Source organism: Sinohyriopsis cumingii, unplaced genomic scaffold, assembly GCF_028554795.1.
Source record: "Sinohyriopsis cumingii isolate HCF-2022 unplaced genomic scaffold, ASM2855479v2 utg000198l, whole genome shotgun sequence".
NCBI lineage: Eukaryota > Metazoa > Mollusca > Bivalvia > Unionida > Unionidae > Sinohyriopsis > Sinohyriopsis cumingii.
The window spans coordinates 713,542-728,767 of NW_028315875.1; the positions used below are offsets into that span (position 1 = coordinate 713,542).

The 15,226-nt window shown below is 35.7% G+C and overlaps 2 protein-coding genes and 1 long non-coding RNA gene across 18 annotated transcripts in view; 1 reads left to right on the forward strand and 2 right to left on the reverse strand.

Moving 5' to 3' along the window:
* LOC149774557 (uncharacterized) overlaps window positions 1-15,226 on the forward strand; it is a 164,827-nt gene that overhangs the window by 18,871 nt on the left and 130,730 nt on the right. The window lies entirely within an intron of this gene.
* The window catches only part of LOC149774558 (uncharacterized), a 69,516-nt gene that overhangs the window by 15,453 nt on the left and 38,837 nt on the right, over window positions 1-15,226 (reverse strand). For 2 of the 9 annotated variants that reach the window (XR_016416788.1, XR_016416790.1), the window contains exons 2-5: window positions 7,259-7,505; window positions 3,181-3,276; window positions 2,545-2,701; window positions 2,079-2,250 (exon numbers count right to left, since the gene is read on the reverse strand). This is a non-coding gene — a long non-coding RNA (uncharacterized LOC149774558). The remainder of the gene's footprint in view (window positions 1-2,078; window positions 2,251-2,544; window positions 2,702-3,180; window positions 3,277-7,258; window positions 7,506-15,226) is intronic. The other 7 variants (XR_016416791.1, XR_016416792.1, XR_016416793.1 and 4 more) reach the window with 4 other exon arrangements.
* LOC149774559 (uncharacterized) lies at window positions 3,531-4,342 on the reverse strand (the record flags this gene model as incomplete). The annotated part of the gene is made up of 1 exon (XM_089945075.1): window positions 3,531-4,342. A coding segment is annotated over one exon (549 nt), but the record flags the coding sequence as incomplete, so codon positions are not given.

The window sequence follows — 15,226 nt, forward strand, 5'->3', positions numbered from 1 at the left end:
TCACAACAACTCCACTGAATAACCATTTGTCGTAGAAACACCCAGACGAGTACAAACAGGTCATAAACCAGAAAGCAGCTGAATCAGCTTTGGCAAGTTTGACATCTGGCATTCAGCAGACGGGAAGGACTCAGCAAACACTATGCAACATCATTAACAAGAAAAAAATATGGTCTATCAACAGCCCAGAGGTGCAAAAAGTACACCAGGCCATTGGAAAAATGATTGCCTTTGACATCCAGCCATACTCAATTATTGATGATAGTGGCTTTAAAGAACTGATTGATGTACGTGAATCCAGATATGTGCTACCAAGCTGCAAATTCTTCAGTGAAAAAATCATACCTGAGAAGTACAATACAGTGAGGGGTTGTGTCCAGGCTGCTATCAGCGAAGCAAAATTTTTGTGTCTAACTATAAATACTTTGACAGCGCAGACAACGACAACATCTTTCATGAGCTTAACGGCACATTGGATCGGTGACAAATTTGCACGCCAAGCTGCTGTCCTTCATTGTCAAAAGTTTGATGGACAGCATACTGGAACTCGACTAGCTGATGCTCTGCTGGACATGATGAATTGCTGGAATACTGAAAAAAAACGTGTCCACTTGGTCATACATGATGGAGGCATCAACATGGTGAAAGCGATACATGATGCAGATCTTGCCACTGTCAGTTGTTTAGCCCACACACTGCAGCTGGCTCTGCATGACGCCATTCTGACACAACCATCTCTTGCTGACTTGATAACACTCTCATGAAAGATTGTGGGACATTTTCGACATTCTTCAAGTGCTACTTCGAGCCTTCATGCCATTCAAGAACAACTCGGATTGCCAAACCGTCAGTTGCATCAGGATGTAGTGACCAGATGGAATTTGACATACCAGATGCTGGATCGTTTGATAGAGCAAAAAAGAGCTGTGTCTGTGTATGTCACTGAATGTGACGAGAAGTACAACAAGGCGCTATCCATGACATCAAGCCAGTGGGCTTTAGCAACAAGAATTGTTGCAGTTCTGCAGCCATATGAACAACTGACCCATGAAATAAGCTGCAGCAATTCCTGTTTTTCAGTGATCCTACCAGCTGTTCAGGCTATCTTGTTTTATCTTCAGAAAGATGCTTCTGATGAGGGCATCAAGAAGAGTCAGCGAACTGATAGCATCATTAACGAGGAGATTTTTGGGCTTGTATGAAAATAGCATGTATGCAGTGTCAGCTGGCTTGGATCCACACTTCAAGCTACGTTTTTTGACCACTGTGCAGCAAGTACAAGCCAAGACAGACATTATGACTGCTACATTACTATGCCAGCTAACATCATCTACAGCTAAAGTCCAGCCGTCTGAAGTTATTCCTGCAGCTGATGAACAACTGCCAACAAAAACCCCCAGAAAAGGACGACATTTGGACCTCATGGATCAGTTGTAGCCTGTTGAGGCACAGAACAATGACATGTCTGTCACCATAGAAACAGAAGTGAACAACTACCTGGCAGAGCCGTGTATTCCAAGAGACACTGACCCATTGGATTGGTGGAAAATAAACATGTCAAGATTTCTCACCTTGTGTCACACTGCAAAGCACTACCTTTCTGCACCACCTACGAGCGTACCAAGTGAACGTCTCTACAGTACAGCTGGCAATACCTTCATTGAAACGAGAAGCTGCCTTAATGCTGACAACATGGAACGATTTGTGTTTTTGAAAGCTAACGCAGCATTCATGCGTTAACTGAACTGTGAGTGACAATTTCTAAGTTTAGTTAAATTAGTTCTATTCCTAGTTCACACAGACTAGCAGAAGGATGCAAAAATTACATGCAGTTAACTGTTTACTTTTAGTTTATGTATTAAATTTACTGAACTGAAACTTTTGCTTACATTTGAAATTCTGAATGTTGTTGGTAGACCTAAAATTGTACACTATTCCTATTCATATTCGGTTGAATAGTTGGTCCAATTATTCGTATTCGGCTGAATAGTGATAATCACCTATTCGGTACAGCCCTAAATAAAACACAGAAAAACCTGAATCAGTGTTTTTTGTTGTTGCAATAATTTAAGATTTACCTTGAAAGCATTCCATAATAGATAAAACCAATCATCTTTGGTACAAAATGATCGATCACGGAGTGGTATCCCTCCACTACTGAAGTTTGTTGTCCAGATGACAGCATTGGTACATCTTTTCTCATTTGTCTGCTGGTCACAATCTCTTCAAGCTTTTCAAATACTTTAAATCCTATAAGTTATAAAATATATTCATCAAAGCTTGGTTTTATGCTATCTTGCATGAAAATTAAAGTGTGCACTAACAAAAATGTATCTAAATTCAATAAATTACTAGATCAATACAGTTAAGTCAAACTCACATACCTATATGTACTCCATAAGATGCTTTTGCATACAAAATATCATTGATCAATAAGAAATAAATCTACTAATTGAACAAACAAAATGGCTTTGATTTTCTGTTTTCAACTATTGCCTGGAAAAAATTATAACCAAAAATGATTATCTGAAGGTACATGAGTACCTGTGGTTATCTTCACTGCAGGTCGAGTCATTGATTTTGGTGCCTTAAAATAAGTCTGGCATTTCTTAGACGGTCACCGCTGTTTTATCTTTTTGTTGACTTGGCAACCAGTGGATGCAGTCAGAGGCTTCACTTTATCAATTTCATATTCATCTACCTGAAAAAGGTCAATCGCATCGGTTTTATTACTTTTGAATACTGTACTTTGTTTGGGCAAGTTATTTTAGCAATTAGAAATTTTAAGATGAAATTATTTTTAGGTAAAGAAAATAGTTCCCAAATTTTCTATGATGAATTCAATAAAAGCCCCTATCCACCATAACAGAATGTGTTTGAAACATAAAAAATGTATTTTTAAATACTGGTACCAACATTATTTCCCTATGATGACCAGACTTATCCCTTTCTCCAAACATTTAAGCTGTAGTTCTTCCTTTAATTTATTTCTAGAAATATGACATGCATTTTGTTAAAACATATTGTTTTCAGAAATGTCACTCTTATAAATAAATATATATATATATATATATATATATATATATATATATATATATATATATATATATATATATATATATATATATATATATATATATATATATATATATATTCACAATTAAGCTAAACTTTATGTACCTCTTTCATAATGTCAAATGAATTTTTTAATTCTTGATCCTGAGTTGTCTCAATGCCTGTTTGTTGTAAACATTGTTCCTCCTGTGCAGCAATAATCTAAAACAAAACATACCTTATTAGAGAACATTTATCAGTAACTTATACTAATGGCTATTCACTGACTTTCTAAAAATAATTAGTCACGATACGACTGAAAAATTGTTGCACATGACAACTCAACCACCACTGAAAAAATCATACCACAATATTGTAAAATTTCTACTACATTTAGTTTTATAGAGATTTTTGTTAATTGGGCATAGAAATAAATCTTTATGTTTGTAAATATCTGTATGTAAACTGATCCACACATTAGTCCAACAATGAAATATATATGTAGGCCTTCTAAATCTACCAGCAGAAAGAATTTTCAATCACAAGGTCAAACAAAGTTGAGGGCAACACAAAAATTTTGACAATATTTATCAAATGTTTATATCTCAGTTCTTGATTTATTACATATTTACTGCATTTGTTTTGGAAACTATGAAAGAACATTCTACAGGGTACAAATGGAAATCATGTGGTGACTGATCTGTTGAATATCATAGACATAATAATATGGTACTTGTCATTAAAAACTCTCCCTTGCTGCTTCTCTCTTTGAATAGCCCCTTCTTATTTTCTTTGGCGGTGACACTTGACAAGTTACTTCCTCTGATGGTAACAACATTTCAAGCATACACAGTTGATGCTGTGGTGTTGAAGGTTCTGATACATTTGCAGTTACCTTGGCTTGGTTGTCAGTTTCCTTCACACAGTGGATAGAAGGGACAGCATCGTCATTGAGTTTGACTTTCTTTGCTGCCCTACCCATATGCTCAACCTCAGATCTGTACCTAAATGGGAAACATTCAGGTGTGAAATGAAAGGAGCAGAGGGCAGAAAAATCAGACAGACCATCCCAGTTTGCTCTTTTGATTTTTACAAAATCTGTCCACCTACCACAAAGTTCTTGGTCTTTTGGGAAGGAATGCATAGAAAACCCATCAGCATTTGTATTCCCACAATTTGATGCAACACACCTGACCCTGCTGCCCTTGCTTGAACCTCCATGATCTCCTCTTGGCACGATTATGATGATAAAACTTTTCAAACTAACTAATATGGAACAGAACACGTGTTTCGTTTATGTTTCAATAATAACGGAAGTAAGGTGTTTGTTCAAGATATGACGTCAGGTGATCTACACACTCTGGAAATTACCATGCGATCAAATTGGTCCTATATGTATTATTTTTGAAAACACACCTCAATTTTTGTACTGTTCAGTTAGTACAATATTGATGTCGTGATGTCACTGGAAGTAATAATGAAACTTATCATCTGTGAGGATATCTCTAAGTGCCAGTTCAAGAATTCTCAGAAACTCGCTTGCCCACAATGGTCCGTATCTGTTAAACCAAGCATTAATTTCGCTTGGTTGCCTTGCTATCTTTGATCAGTTATGAAAGAGTTGGTTAATTTAAGGTAGTTTGTGTTACAAACACAATAACATTCAAAAGACATAATGTGATAATGCAAAGAAGGCCAGCTTTTAATTCAGTGCAACAATACAACAAATACTTCCGCAAGTCAGTTATCAAAACATGGTCGGCACTTAATTAGGTTCTCAGAGAAATGCTCGTGGATATAGCTGTTATGGTAGATTGACACACTTTGCATTTATGATGATTACACTTAAAAGGAACTAAAAAATAGAACTAGAACAAAAATTTCAATTGTTACAAAAATTATTTACTTTGTATTTATTTATTAAAGTACTGCCTCCACTTGGCTTAAGTGACATTTTCATTGATCAAAATTTATTTGCATATCATTAATTGCTATGTACTAGGAATGTTGTTTGGAAAGAAAATGTAAAAACTTTTATGACCTATTTTTAAATTTGTTATTTCATAATGTTGATTAAAACTTCCAGGTCCTATTTACCATTTTCAGCGATAAAATGAGCGATATATCAAAGTTCCCATTACCAATTTTGATCGCAATTTTCTTCACGTTCAACAAATAAGGACCAATTTTTTTGGTATTTTGTGGTTTAAATAATGGGATCCATGCCTGACTCTGCATTATAAGTGGGTTTGCGAGTTATCAGGGTGCGAGTTATCGAGGGAGTGGTGGAATTACTACAAATAAGTTTTTTTTTAATATACTTATAATGAGTTTCAATAATGACTTCAAAAAGTTTGTCAGATTAAAGAGTGGTTACCAGTAATTGCTAATAATTGAAAGTAATGCCAGGTAAAAGAGAATTAAATTTTTGCAAATAAAGAAAAGTAAATATTTTACTTAGTAATTATTTTACTAAGTAAAATAATAATACCTGGCAATTGCTAAGTAGAATTACTTAGTTATTGGTAATTATTGCATACAGTCTTTAATGGATCTCAGAAGCCTCAAAAAACCTAAAATATTTCATTTTTACCTTCAAAGCTGAAGAAAACATAAATAAAAAACATGCATTTTTGCACACGCTTTTTGGTTAGGCTAGCCTAGTGGTAAAAAAGACACATGAATTACACAGATTAAAGACATCTGGTCATTTTATTCTGTCATTCATCTGATAGACTCATAAGGGCATATCGCTGTCAATGTTTTTAGAAAGAGCAACAGTTGTCCCCTTTTTTAAGATATTTCTGACAAGTGTAACTGATTTGCCTTACCGGAAATTGTGTTTTAAATGAAGTAAGTCAATCATGTAATTTGAACTGAGATAAATTGCCAACATGGTGGAAGTAGTACACAGTGATGTCATTCTCAAGGCTCGAAAATATGTTAAACTGCAAACTTTTGCACCAAACTTGGCACACCAATAAATTTCATCACTTTTCAGTCACCAGTTATGTAATTTCAAATGACCTGATCATGAGCTTAAGTGGTATAGATTTCTGGGTGTAACATTTGGCAGTTGTTTGCACCAACCTATAGATTTCTAAACAAGAATGGGTACAATTGAAATGATGAACAGTAACATGCATTTACATTCTCTATTTACCTGGACCATGTTTCCCCCCCGCGGGTCCAGGGTTGTAGAATTAGCCTGACGTGCCTCACTACGTGTCGTAAGAGGTGTCTAAGTAGATGCAACCTGTTTGCCGTGGGTTGCGTCCCGTGTTGGGGGAGGAAAGGATCCTGGTAGTTGAGCAGAGGCTTTCTAATGCAATACACTAATTTGGCCTCTACTTCTTCTAGATGGGTGGTCGGAATGGACCCAGTCTTGACAAATCGGCTGGTCACACCGAACCCAAGGAGGTCTTTATTTACTCCCTCACCTTCTTTATCTTTCTCCTTATATCTCTCTTGATACCACTGTTGTCCCTATAGTCTGTTCCTTTATCTTTCCCTTTCCCAAGTCTTGGAAGACTTCTTAGAAGGCAGTGGCTTAACGTGACAATCAGGAGGTAATTTTACCAACCTTAAAAGATGGTGACTTTATGAGTCAATGATAGGTAATTTTATCAACTGAGTATGGATCTGTGTATCCCTGGCACTTGAAAAGTGTCCCCTTGTTGGGCACCATGGTGGGTTGGGGGGAGCATGGGTACTGAATTATCAATAAACCAACATGGAAATTCAACAAAAAAATAATCAAAATAGGCTTACGAAAACTGGATCTGAATCAGACGATGAACCATGTAGTGTGGAGTCATTTCCACGCTTCATGGTCATACAGTCTAAAGATGCCACAAAACTGCTTGCCTCACTATCTCCATCTGTGATCGAGAAAACAATCGCAGGATCGATTGGCACACCAAAAAGTGTCAAAACATTGAAATCGGTTGCCTTCTTATTGAGTGTGAGCGATGAGATCAGACAGAAAATATCAAAAAATTAAAACTTTCTTCAATATTCCAGTGACCTCATTCACTCACACCACTCTTCATACGTCAAAAGGCGTGATTCGTTGTCGCGACTTGGCATGAGTCAGTGACACAGATATCATTGAAGGAATAAAAAACAAAGGTGTCACTGCAGTACGTACAATACATATTCAACGTAACAACAACCTGCAGGACACCAACACCATTGTACTCACCTTCAACAAACCAACAGTACCCAGAGTGGTCAAAGTTGGCTTCTTGCAAGTGAAGGTTGAGATATACATTCCAAATCCCCTTCGATGCTATAAGTGTAAAAAATATGGCCATCATGAAGACCGCTGCTCAAACGCCAGATATGTGGCTGATGCAGAGACCATTCTCATCAGGAATATGATTGTAGAGCAACTCCGCATTGTGTCAACTGTGGAAAGGAGCCCTCGCCAACTCCAAGGATTTTGATACCTGGAAACAGGAAAAGGAAATACAGAGGGTAAAGTACACAGCAAACATTCCCTATCCAGAAGCCAGAAAACTTGTACAGGCCAAAACAGCCCATCCTGGCCCATCCTTCTCCTCCGTGGTGAAGAACAATCCCAAAACAACGAAGGACACTCAAACACAGACAGATTTACCCGATTCAACACCAAGTTCTAACACCCCCATTACCAAACACAGAAAAACACGTCATCTACTCAGACAACCTTTAATAATACACCACCACCGAAATCACAAAAGAATAAAAAATCTCATGGAAACAGGCAACAAAAGGGGTCAGATGACCCCATCAAACTATATAACAGGTTTGGAGACATTGAGAACATGGATGCAGAAGACACTGCTCCATGCACTCAAGGTAGCTCCAAACCTACAAACAAAAAATTCACCCCCATACTTACCCCAGAGAAATAACCACACAGATTGCATCAGCAAAAGGTTTAACCGAGCTCCACAATCTTCAGTTTAAATTTATAATGAAGAACACCATTATATAATGGAACTGTCGAGGACTTAAAGCCAACTACCATGATATTCTTCTGCTTTTAAACGAACATAATCCAGCAGTACTTTGCCTTCAAGAAACTTTCTTGAAAGATACAGATAACATCACACTTAAAAACTACTCCCTGTTTAACATCTACTTACAAAATGTTGACAGGGCCTCAGGAGGAGTTTCTGTTGTTGTGAACAACAGAGCCCCTCATAGCGTCATCCCTTTAAACACAAATTTGCAAGCCATTACTGTAAGTGTCACTCTGTATCGAGTGATTACCTTTTCTTCTATTTACATACAACCAAATACTAACATAGTACCAAACAAATTAGACAATTTTGTTCAACAACTTCCTGGGCCATTTGTTTTACTTGGGGAATTTAATGCTCATAACATTTTATGGGGATCAAATCATATAAGGGACAGAGGTCAGAAAGTTGAAGACTTCATTTCTTGACACGATCTGTGTCTATATAACACCAAAACTGACATATTTGCACCCAGGAACAGGTACATACACGTGCATTGATTTGACAATTTGTTCTCCTTCGCTGCTTTTAGACTGTGAATGGAAGGTCGCTGATGACCTTCACAGCAGTAATCACTTTCCAATTTCCCTTGTAAATATTAACTCAACAATTGATGACGCAATTCCACAATGGAATATTAAGAAGGCTGATTGGGCTAAGTTTGAAATACTCTGCCAAACTAGGCTGAATGAGGATAGGTTTCAACATTAATGACCCTATTCAGCATTTTACTTCTGTTTTAACCAAGATTGCAGAAGAATCCATTCCCAAGTCCTCACTGAACTGTCAAAGAACACCAAAACCTTGGTTCACTAAGGAATGTAAGGAAGCCATTAGACAACGCCGAGAAGCTTTGAAAAAAATTTAACAATCGTCTGACACCCGAAAACTTAAGTACATATGGTATTCTCCGGGCCAAAGCTTGCCGCACAATCAAAGAAAGTAAACGAGCATCATGGAAGAAATATGTTTCTTCTTTAAACTCTCCTTCCTCTATTAAGAAAGTTTGGGACGCTATTCGCAAAATAAACGGTTAGACAAAACACAATTCTCTGCGACATCTGAAACTTAGCAATAACAGTTTTAGTTCAAAACGAGACATAGCAAATGTTCTTGCTGACCGTTTCTCTAAAAATTCCTCATCATCTAATTATTCAGAAGCCTTCCAAAGATTAAAAACTCAAAAAGAAAAACGTTTAAAATTCACATCCAACAACTCGGAAACTTATAACCAACTGTTCTCACTATTGGAGCTTATGGAGGCTTTGGACAAGGCCCATGATACATCCGATGGGCCTGACAAAATACATTACCAGTTTTTGAAACACCTTCTACAATCATTAACATCTTTATTGAAAATCTTCAATGATTTATGGATTACTGGTAATGTACCTAAAATTTGGAAAGAAGCAATAGTAATACCAGTTCCCAAACCAAGTAAAGATAGCGAAGATCCTACCAACTATTGACCTATTGCACTCACAAGTTGTGTGTGCAAAACAATGGAACGAATGATCAATTCTCGGCTTGCATGGTACCTGGAAACTAACAATTTAATATCTCATTTCCAAAGAGGCATTCAATATATCTGGAGCACCAGTGATCATCTGATTAGACTGGAAACATTTATTCGAGATGCATTTATCAAGAAGGAACATTAGTAGCAGTTTTCTTTGATTTAGAAAAGGCCTATGACTTGACATGGAAGTACGGGATACTAAATGACCTGCATGATCTAGGTCTAAAAGGCCATCTGCCCTCTTTCATATCAAACTTTCTCTCAGATAGAGAATTCAGAGTATGAGTGGGCTCTACCCTCTCCTCAGATCTGCATGAGCAAGAGATGGGTGTGCCCCAGGGCAGTATTTTATCTGTGACGCTTTTTAACATCAAAATCAATAGCATCACCAAGTGTTTGGCTCCTGGTATGGAGTGCTCGTTATATGTTGATGACTTTCTAATATGTTATCGATCAAAGCACATGCATACAATTGAAAGACAACTACAGCAAAATATAAACAAAATTCAAAATTGGGCCAGTCCTAACAGTTTCAAATTCTCGAAATCAAATACGGTATGTATGCATTTCTGTCAGTTACAAAGACATCACGATGAACCTAAACTCACGCTGAATGGAACACCTATTCCAGTTGTTGAGGAAACAAAGTTTTTAGGTATTATCTTCGACAGAAAATTGACTTTTATTCCACACCTAAAGAACTTGAAAGCTAAATGCTTAAAATCTCAAGATCTACTTAAAGTAGTAGTGCACACTGACTGGGGTGCTGATAGCAAAGTCATCCGTAATTTATATAGAATGTTTATTCGCTCTAAACTGGAATATGGTTGCATTGTTTATGGTTCAGCAAGAAAGTCATATCTGAAAATGCTTGATCTAATTCATCATCAAGGAATAAGACTCACTCTGGCAGCATTTAAGACATCCCCATGTGAAAGCCTTCTAGCTGAAGTGAACGAACCACCGTTATCACATTGTAGAGGAATGCTTTCTGCACAGTATGCTCTCAAATTAAAATCAAACCCTCCGAACCCTGCTTTTTCGGCTGTTTTTCAACCTAAATACAAAATCTTATAAAAAATGGCATTAAACAACAACAAAACCTTATACGAAAATAAATCAAACGCTATACCTTCCTTTGGTGTTAGAATATCATCCAGCCTTGACAGTACAAAATTTGATCTTTCTAAAATTCAGAAAACATCCATCTCCGTAACACCACCCTAGCTACTTAAACAACCAAAAGTACTTTTTATGATACATGATGGAAACAAATCTGAGACAAACCCTTCCATCTTCCACAACTCTTATCATGAACTCCTCACTGAATTTAAAAACTACACAAGAATTTATACCAACAGATCAAAGGATGAGGAAAAGGCTGCTGCAGCCTTCATGTGAGGAAATCAAACAGTGCAAGTTCGCTTACCAAATGGCATATCAATTTTTTCAGCCGAAATCAGAGCAATAGACCTTGCGTTGCAATATATTGAAAACAAACGTATTTTAAACATCATCATCTTCTCCGACCCCCTATCAGTACTTCAGTCACTACACAATAGAAAACTGGAGAACCCATTGTTGACCAATGTTCTTGTAAAAAATACTAAGCTGAGTACCTCCCACAATATCGGATACTGCTGGTTACCTAGCCATGTTGGTATTAAAGGTAATGAAAAAGCAGATCGCACTGCTAAAATGGCCCTATCTCATGAACCATCTGATTTTAAAATACCGTATACTGATTTTAAACCTAGTATCAAAGAGACTTTATGTCAGAAGTGGCAGGCATCATGGAATGATGCAGTGAATAATAGACTTCACGCCATCAAGCCAACCGTAGGAGAATGGATTCCTTCCTACAGAATCATGCATAGGGAGGAGGTAGTCATTGCAAGAATTCGAATTGGTCATACTGATATAACCCACTCCCACATACTAAAAGGCGAAGACCCACCAGAGTACGTTTCTTGCTATGAACCATTCACTGTTAAGCACTTTATGATAGAGTGTTTTGACCTGCAACCTATGCGTGATCAGTATTACAATGTGCATGACATGAAGGAACGTTTTGATACAATAGACATCACTTGTATTATAGAGTTCCTGAAAGCAGTGAACATTTACTCTAAACTCTAACTTTTACGCTATCACCTAGAGCAGTTTTATGCAATATTTATACCGTCCCTTTTTTAATACCTTTTCATCACTCTTCATTAACATACACCATTTACATCCCTGTTGATCAGGAAGCTTTATTTTTCACCTTTTCCATCTTATCATTTTAATTTCAACTGTTTGGTTTTGATATCGCTGGTCGATAAGAGACTTTTTATAATTTTTAAATGATTATACATTTAACATTTTGTATGGCGCTAAATAGCCTAACGGTGCTGATGCACCGTTAAAATACAATCAATCAATCAATCAATCACTGGACCATGTTTTATTTCAGATTAAATCAAAGTGAGTTAAATTCAGATTTTCAATCAGGGATGATTTACAACCATATTACCTAGATAGGAAACAGGGGATACATATAGTCACTGCCTTTTTAATTCACATGGAGAAATATAGAATATCATAACAATTATTTAGTTTAAGGTATTATAAAAAAATGTTTTGTATTTGACATATTTGCAAATTCTCTTTTGAGGATGAGAAAACTGTTCATCTCCAAATGTCAGAAATTGTGATTTATGCTATTTTTAGATTTCAGCTTTTTATCAGCTCTTTGCATATTATTTTATGGTTTATTGGGGATAAACAAACATGCAATAATGATGCCATGGTAAATCCAACAAAAGTAATATTAGTCCTTAAAAATTTAAAACTACCTTGATCATAGCTGGTAGCATTAGAAAAACTAATTTCCAAATAAGTGGGTTTTCAAACCAGGGCATATTTTGTCTTCAGTAAATCAGTCTCCAGGATGTCAACAATGGAGAAAACTACAGTAATTTTCCATTACCAAATTAGGTCTCAGTCAATGAAAAACTGCATTTGATCTTACGTTATTTTTTTTCCATCATTTCATCATGAAAATTCTTGTACAAAAGTTCTTAAGCAGAATATGATGGGACTCTCACCCTCACAGAAAAAACATTTCAAGTTTTTTTATTTAGTATGAACTCAACTGATAATTTCCTCTAACAGCAGATAATAATAATAATAATAATAATATTAATATTAATAATAACAACAACATCAACAACAACACCTCCACTTACAATAAAAAATAACAGGAACCAATATAACAAGTTTGATATTAAGTTGATTAAGAAAAAGAGAAGATTAAGAAGAATGGAATTGAATAAATACATGTATACTTGTTTTTCTTTTTCTGGTAAAATACTCATTATTTGTCCATTGTATGTAAATATATAATAAATGAAATAAAGTCATAGCCATTTGCTTTTCTTTAAGCCATGGATAATGATGGAGTTTGTTATTGTTGTTATTATTATTATTATTATTATTATTTTGAGTTTTGACAGTTACTACATTCAGCAATTTAGTATAAATCTGATAATAATATTAAGTATCTAACAAAATGGAATTCCTGGAAATAAAAAGATAATCTACGTGTTACATAGAAGATAATCTGAATATTAGTAAAAAAATTATACTTTATACAAATTTACTATCCATCATAGGCCTTTGTCTGCTGATCTTATATTTTTGACGTGTGCCACCATTTGGCCATGTATGTTGAATAGTTGCTTTATTTCCTATTTATAGTAACTGTACATGAAATGTTCCAAACAGATATGTTTCTTGAATTTGAAACCATGTATCACAGATTCATTATATTTTGATATACACTTAGGTAGCAGACCAGTCAGTATAAAAAAAATACACGGTGCCAGATATTAAGCAAAACAGGTTTATTGATGTGACTTGCGGTTATTGTATTACTTTAAAATGTTAGAGAAGAGGAGTGTTGCATCAGGAAAAGGACAAATCAATAGTGCTTTACAAATTTTAAAAGTGGAATTTGTGGACTTTATGACTATTCAGCAGAATTTAGACATCTAGACTAATTAAAATGTGTATAAATAATTTATCATTTTGTATTTTTCTGTATTCTCATAGTAATCCATGATGATTTAGCTGATTTGTGACATGAATTTTAACTCACTGCAAAACCAGGCAAATAGCAAACATAAATGTACGGTTTTCACACGGTTTTCTGTAATTATGGTGTGTAATATATAGATTACTTATTTTATGCTCAGATTACTCTTTTATGCCACTTATATAAGTAATAATTATACTCATACCTCATTGGGGATTGGAATGTATGAGGCTACAACAAAGCAGCTCAGGTTCACATTTAATATAATTTCCCATTAATTGGGTATCTGGGTAACAAATCATTAGAATTAGCAGGTACCCATCAGACATTTCCCAAAAATTTGACAGCTTTAACTTTCTGTACGGGTTATATCTCTTGTAAGACATAGATTTTCTGAAGGGGTATAGCTCTTGTATTGCTAGACTTTCTGTAGGGGTATAGCACTTGTGAGACTTAGAATTGTGCTGTTATTTGATAGGGGCATAGTTTGTCTACAAACACAGATCTGTTTTTATACAAGTGCTTTAAAAAAAATAAAACCTAGAGATTTATAGTGAACTGTGTATTAGCCAATTTTGTAAAAATTAAGAATTTTTGTATGATACACATTTTTCTGTTGCATCATCTTTCAAATTTTACTTAGAGTGAAAACAGTTTAACAGCAAAATTTGCAAATTTGTTTCTTTCGATTTTACTGCATTGCTACAGCAAACTGCAGTATTGCCTAAGTTTTTTATGTCATGCAAAATTTGTCAGTTTAGCATGATTGAATTAGCAAATTCAGCTTAACAGCAGCACATGCTGGAATGTTGTATTGTTGTGCTAAGACAGTTCAGTATGACAGCAATTCATCCTGGAAAGGAGCATTTTTGTGACTTTTTTTTTTCTTCAGTCGGTTCAGCATGACTGCATTATGCATATTCATCATGATAGCAGTCAATGCTGAAAATGAGCATAAATGAGATGAGTATTGATGCTGGAAATGAGCATAGATGAGATGAGTATTGATGCTGATAATGAGCATAGATGAGATGAGTATTGATGCTGGAAATGAGCATAGATGAGATGAGTATTAATGCTGGAAATGAGCATAGATGAGATGAGTATTGATGCTGAAAATGAGCATAAATGAGATGAGTATTGATGCTGATAATGAGCATAGATGAGATGAGTATTGATGCTGGAAATGAGCATAGATGAGATGAGTATTAATGCTGGAAATGAGCATAGATGAGATGAGTATTGATGCTGAAAATGAGCATAGATGAGATGAGTATTGATGCTGGAAATGAGCATAGATGAGATGAGTATTGATGCTGGAAATGAGCATAGATGAGATGAGTATTAATGCTGGAAATGAGCATAGATGAGATGAGTATTGATGCTGAAAATGAGCATAGATGAGATGAGTATTGATGCTGGAAATGAGCATAGATGAGATGAGTATTGATGCTGGAAATGAGCATAGATGAGATGAGTATTGATGCTGGAAATGAGCATAGATGAGATGAGTATTGATGCTGGAAATGAGCATAGATGAGATGAGTATTGATGCTGGAAATGAGC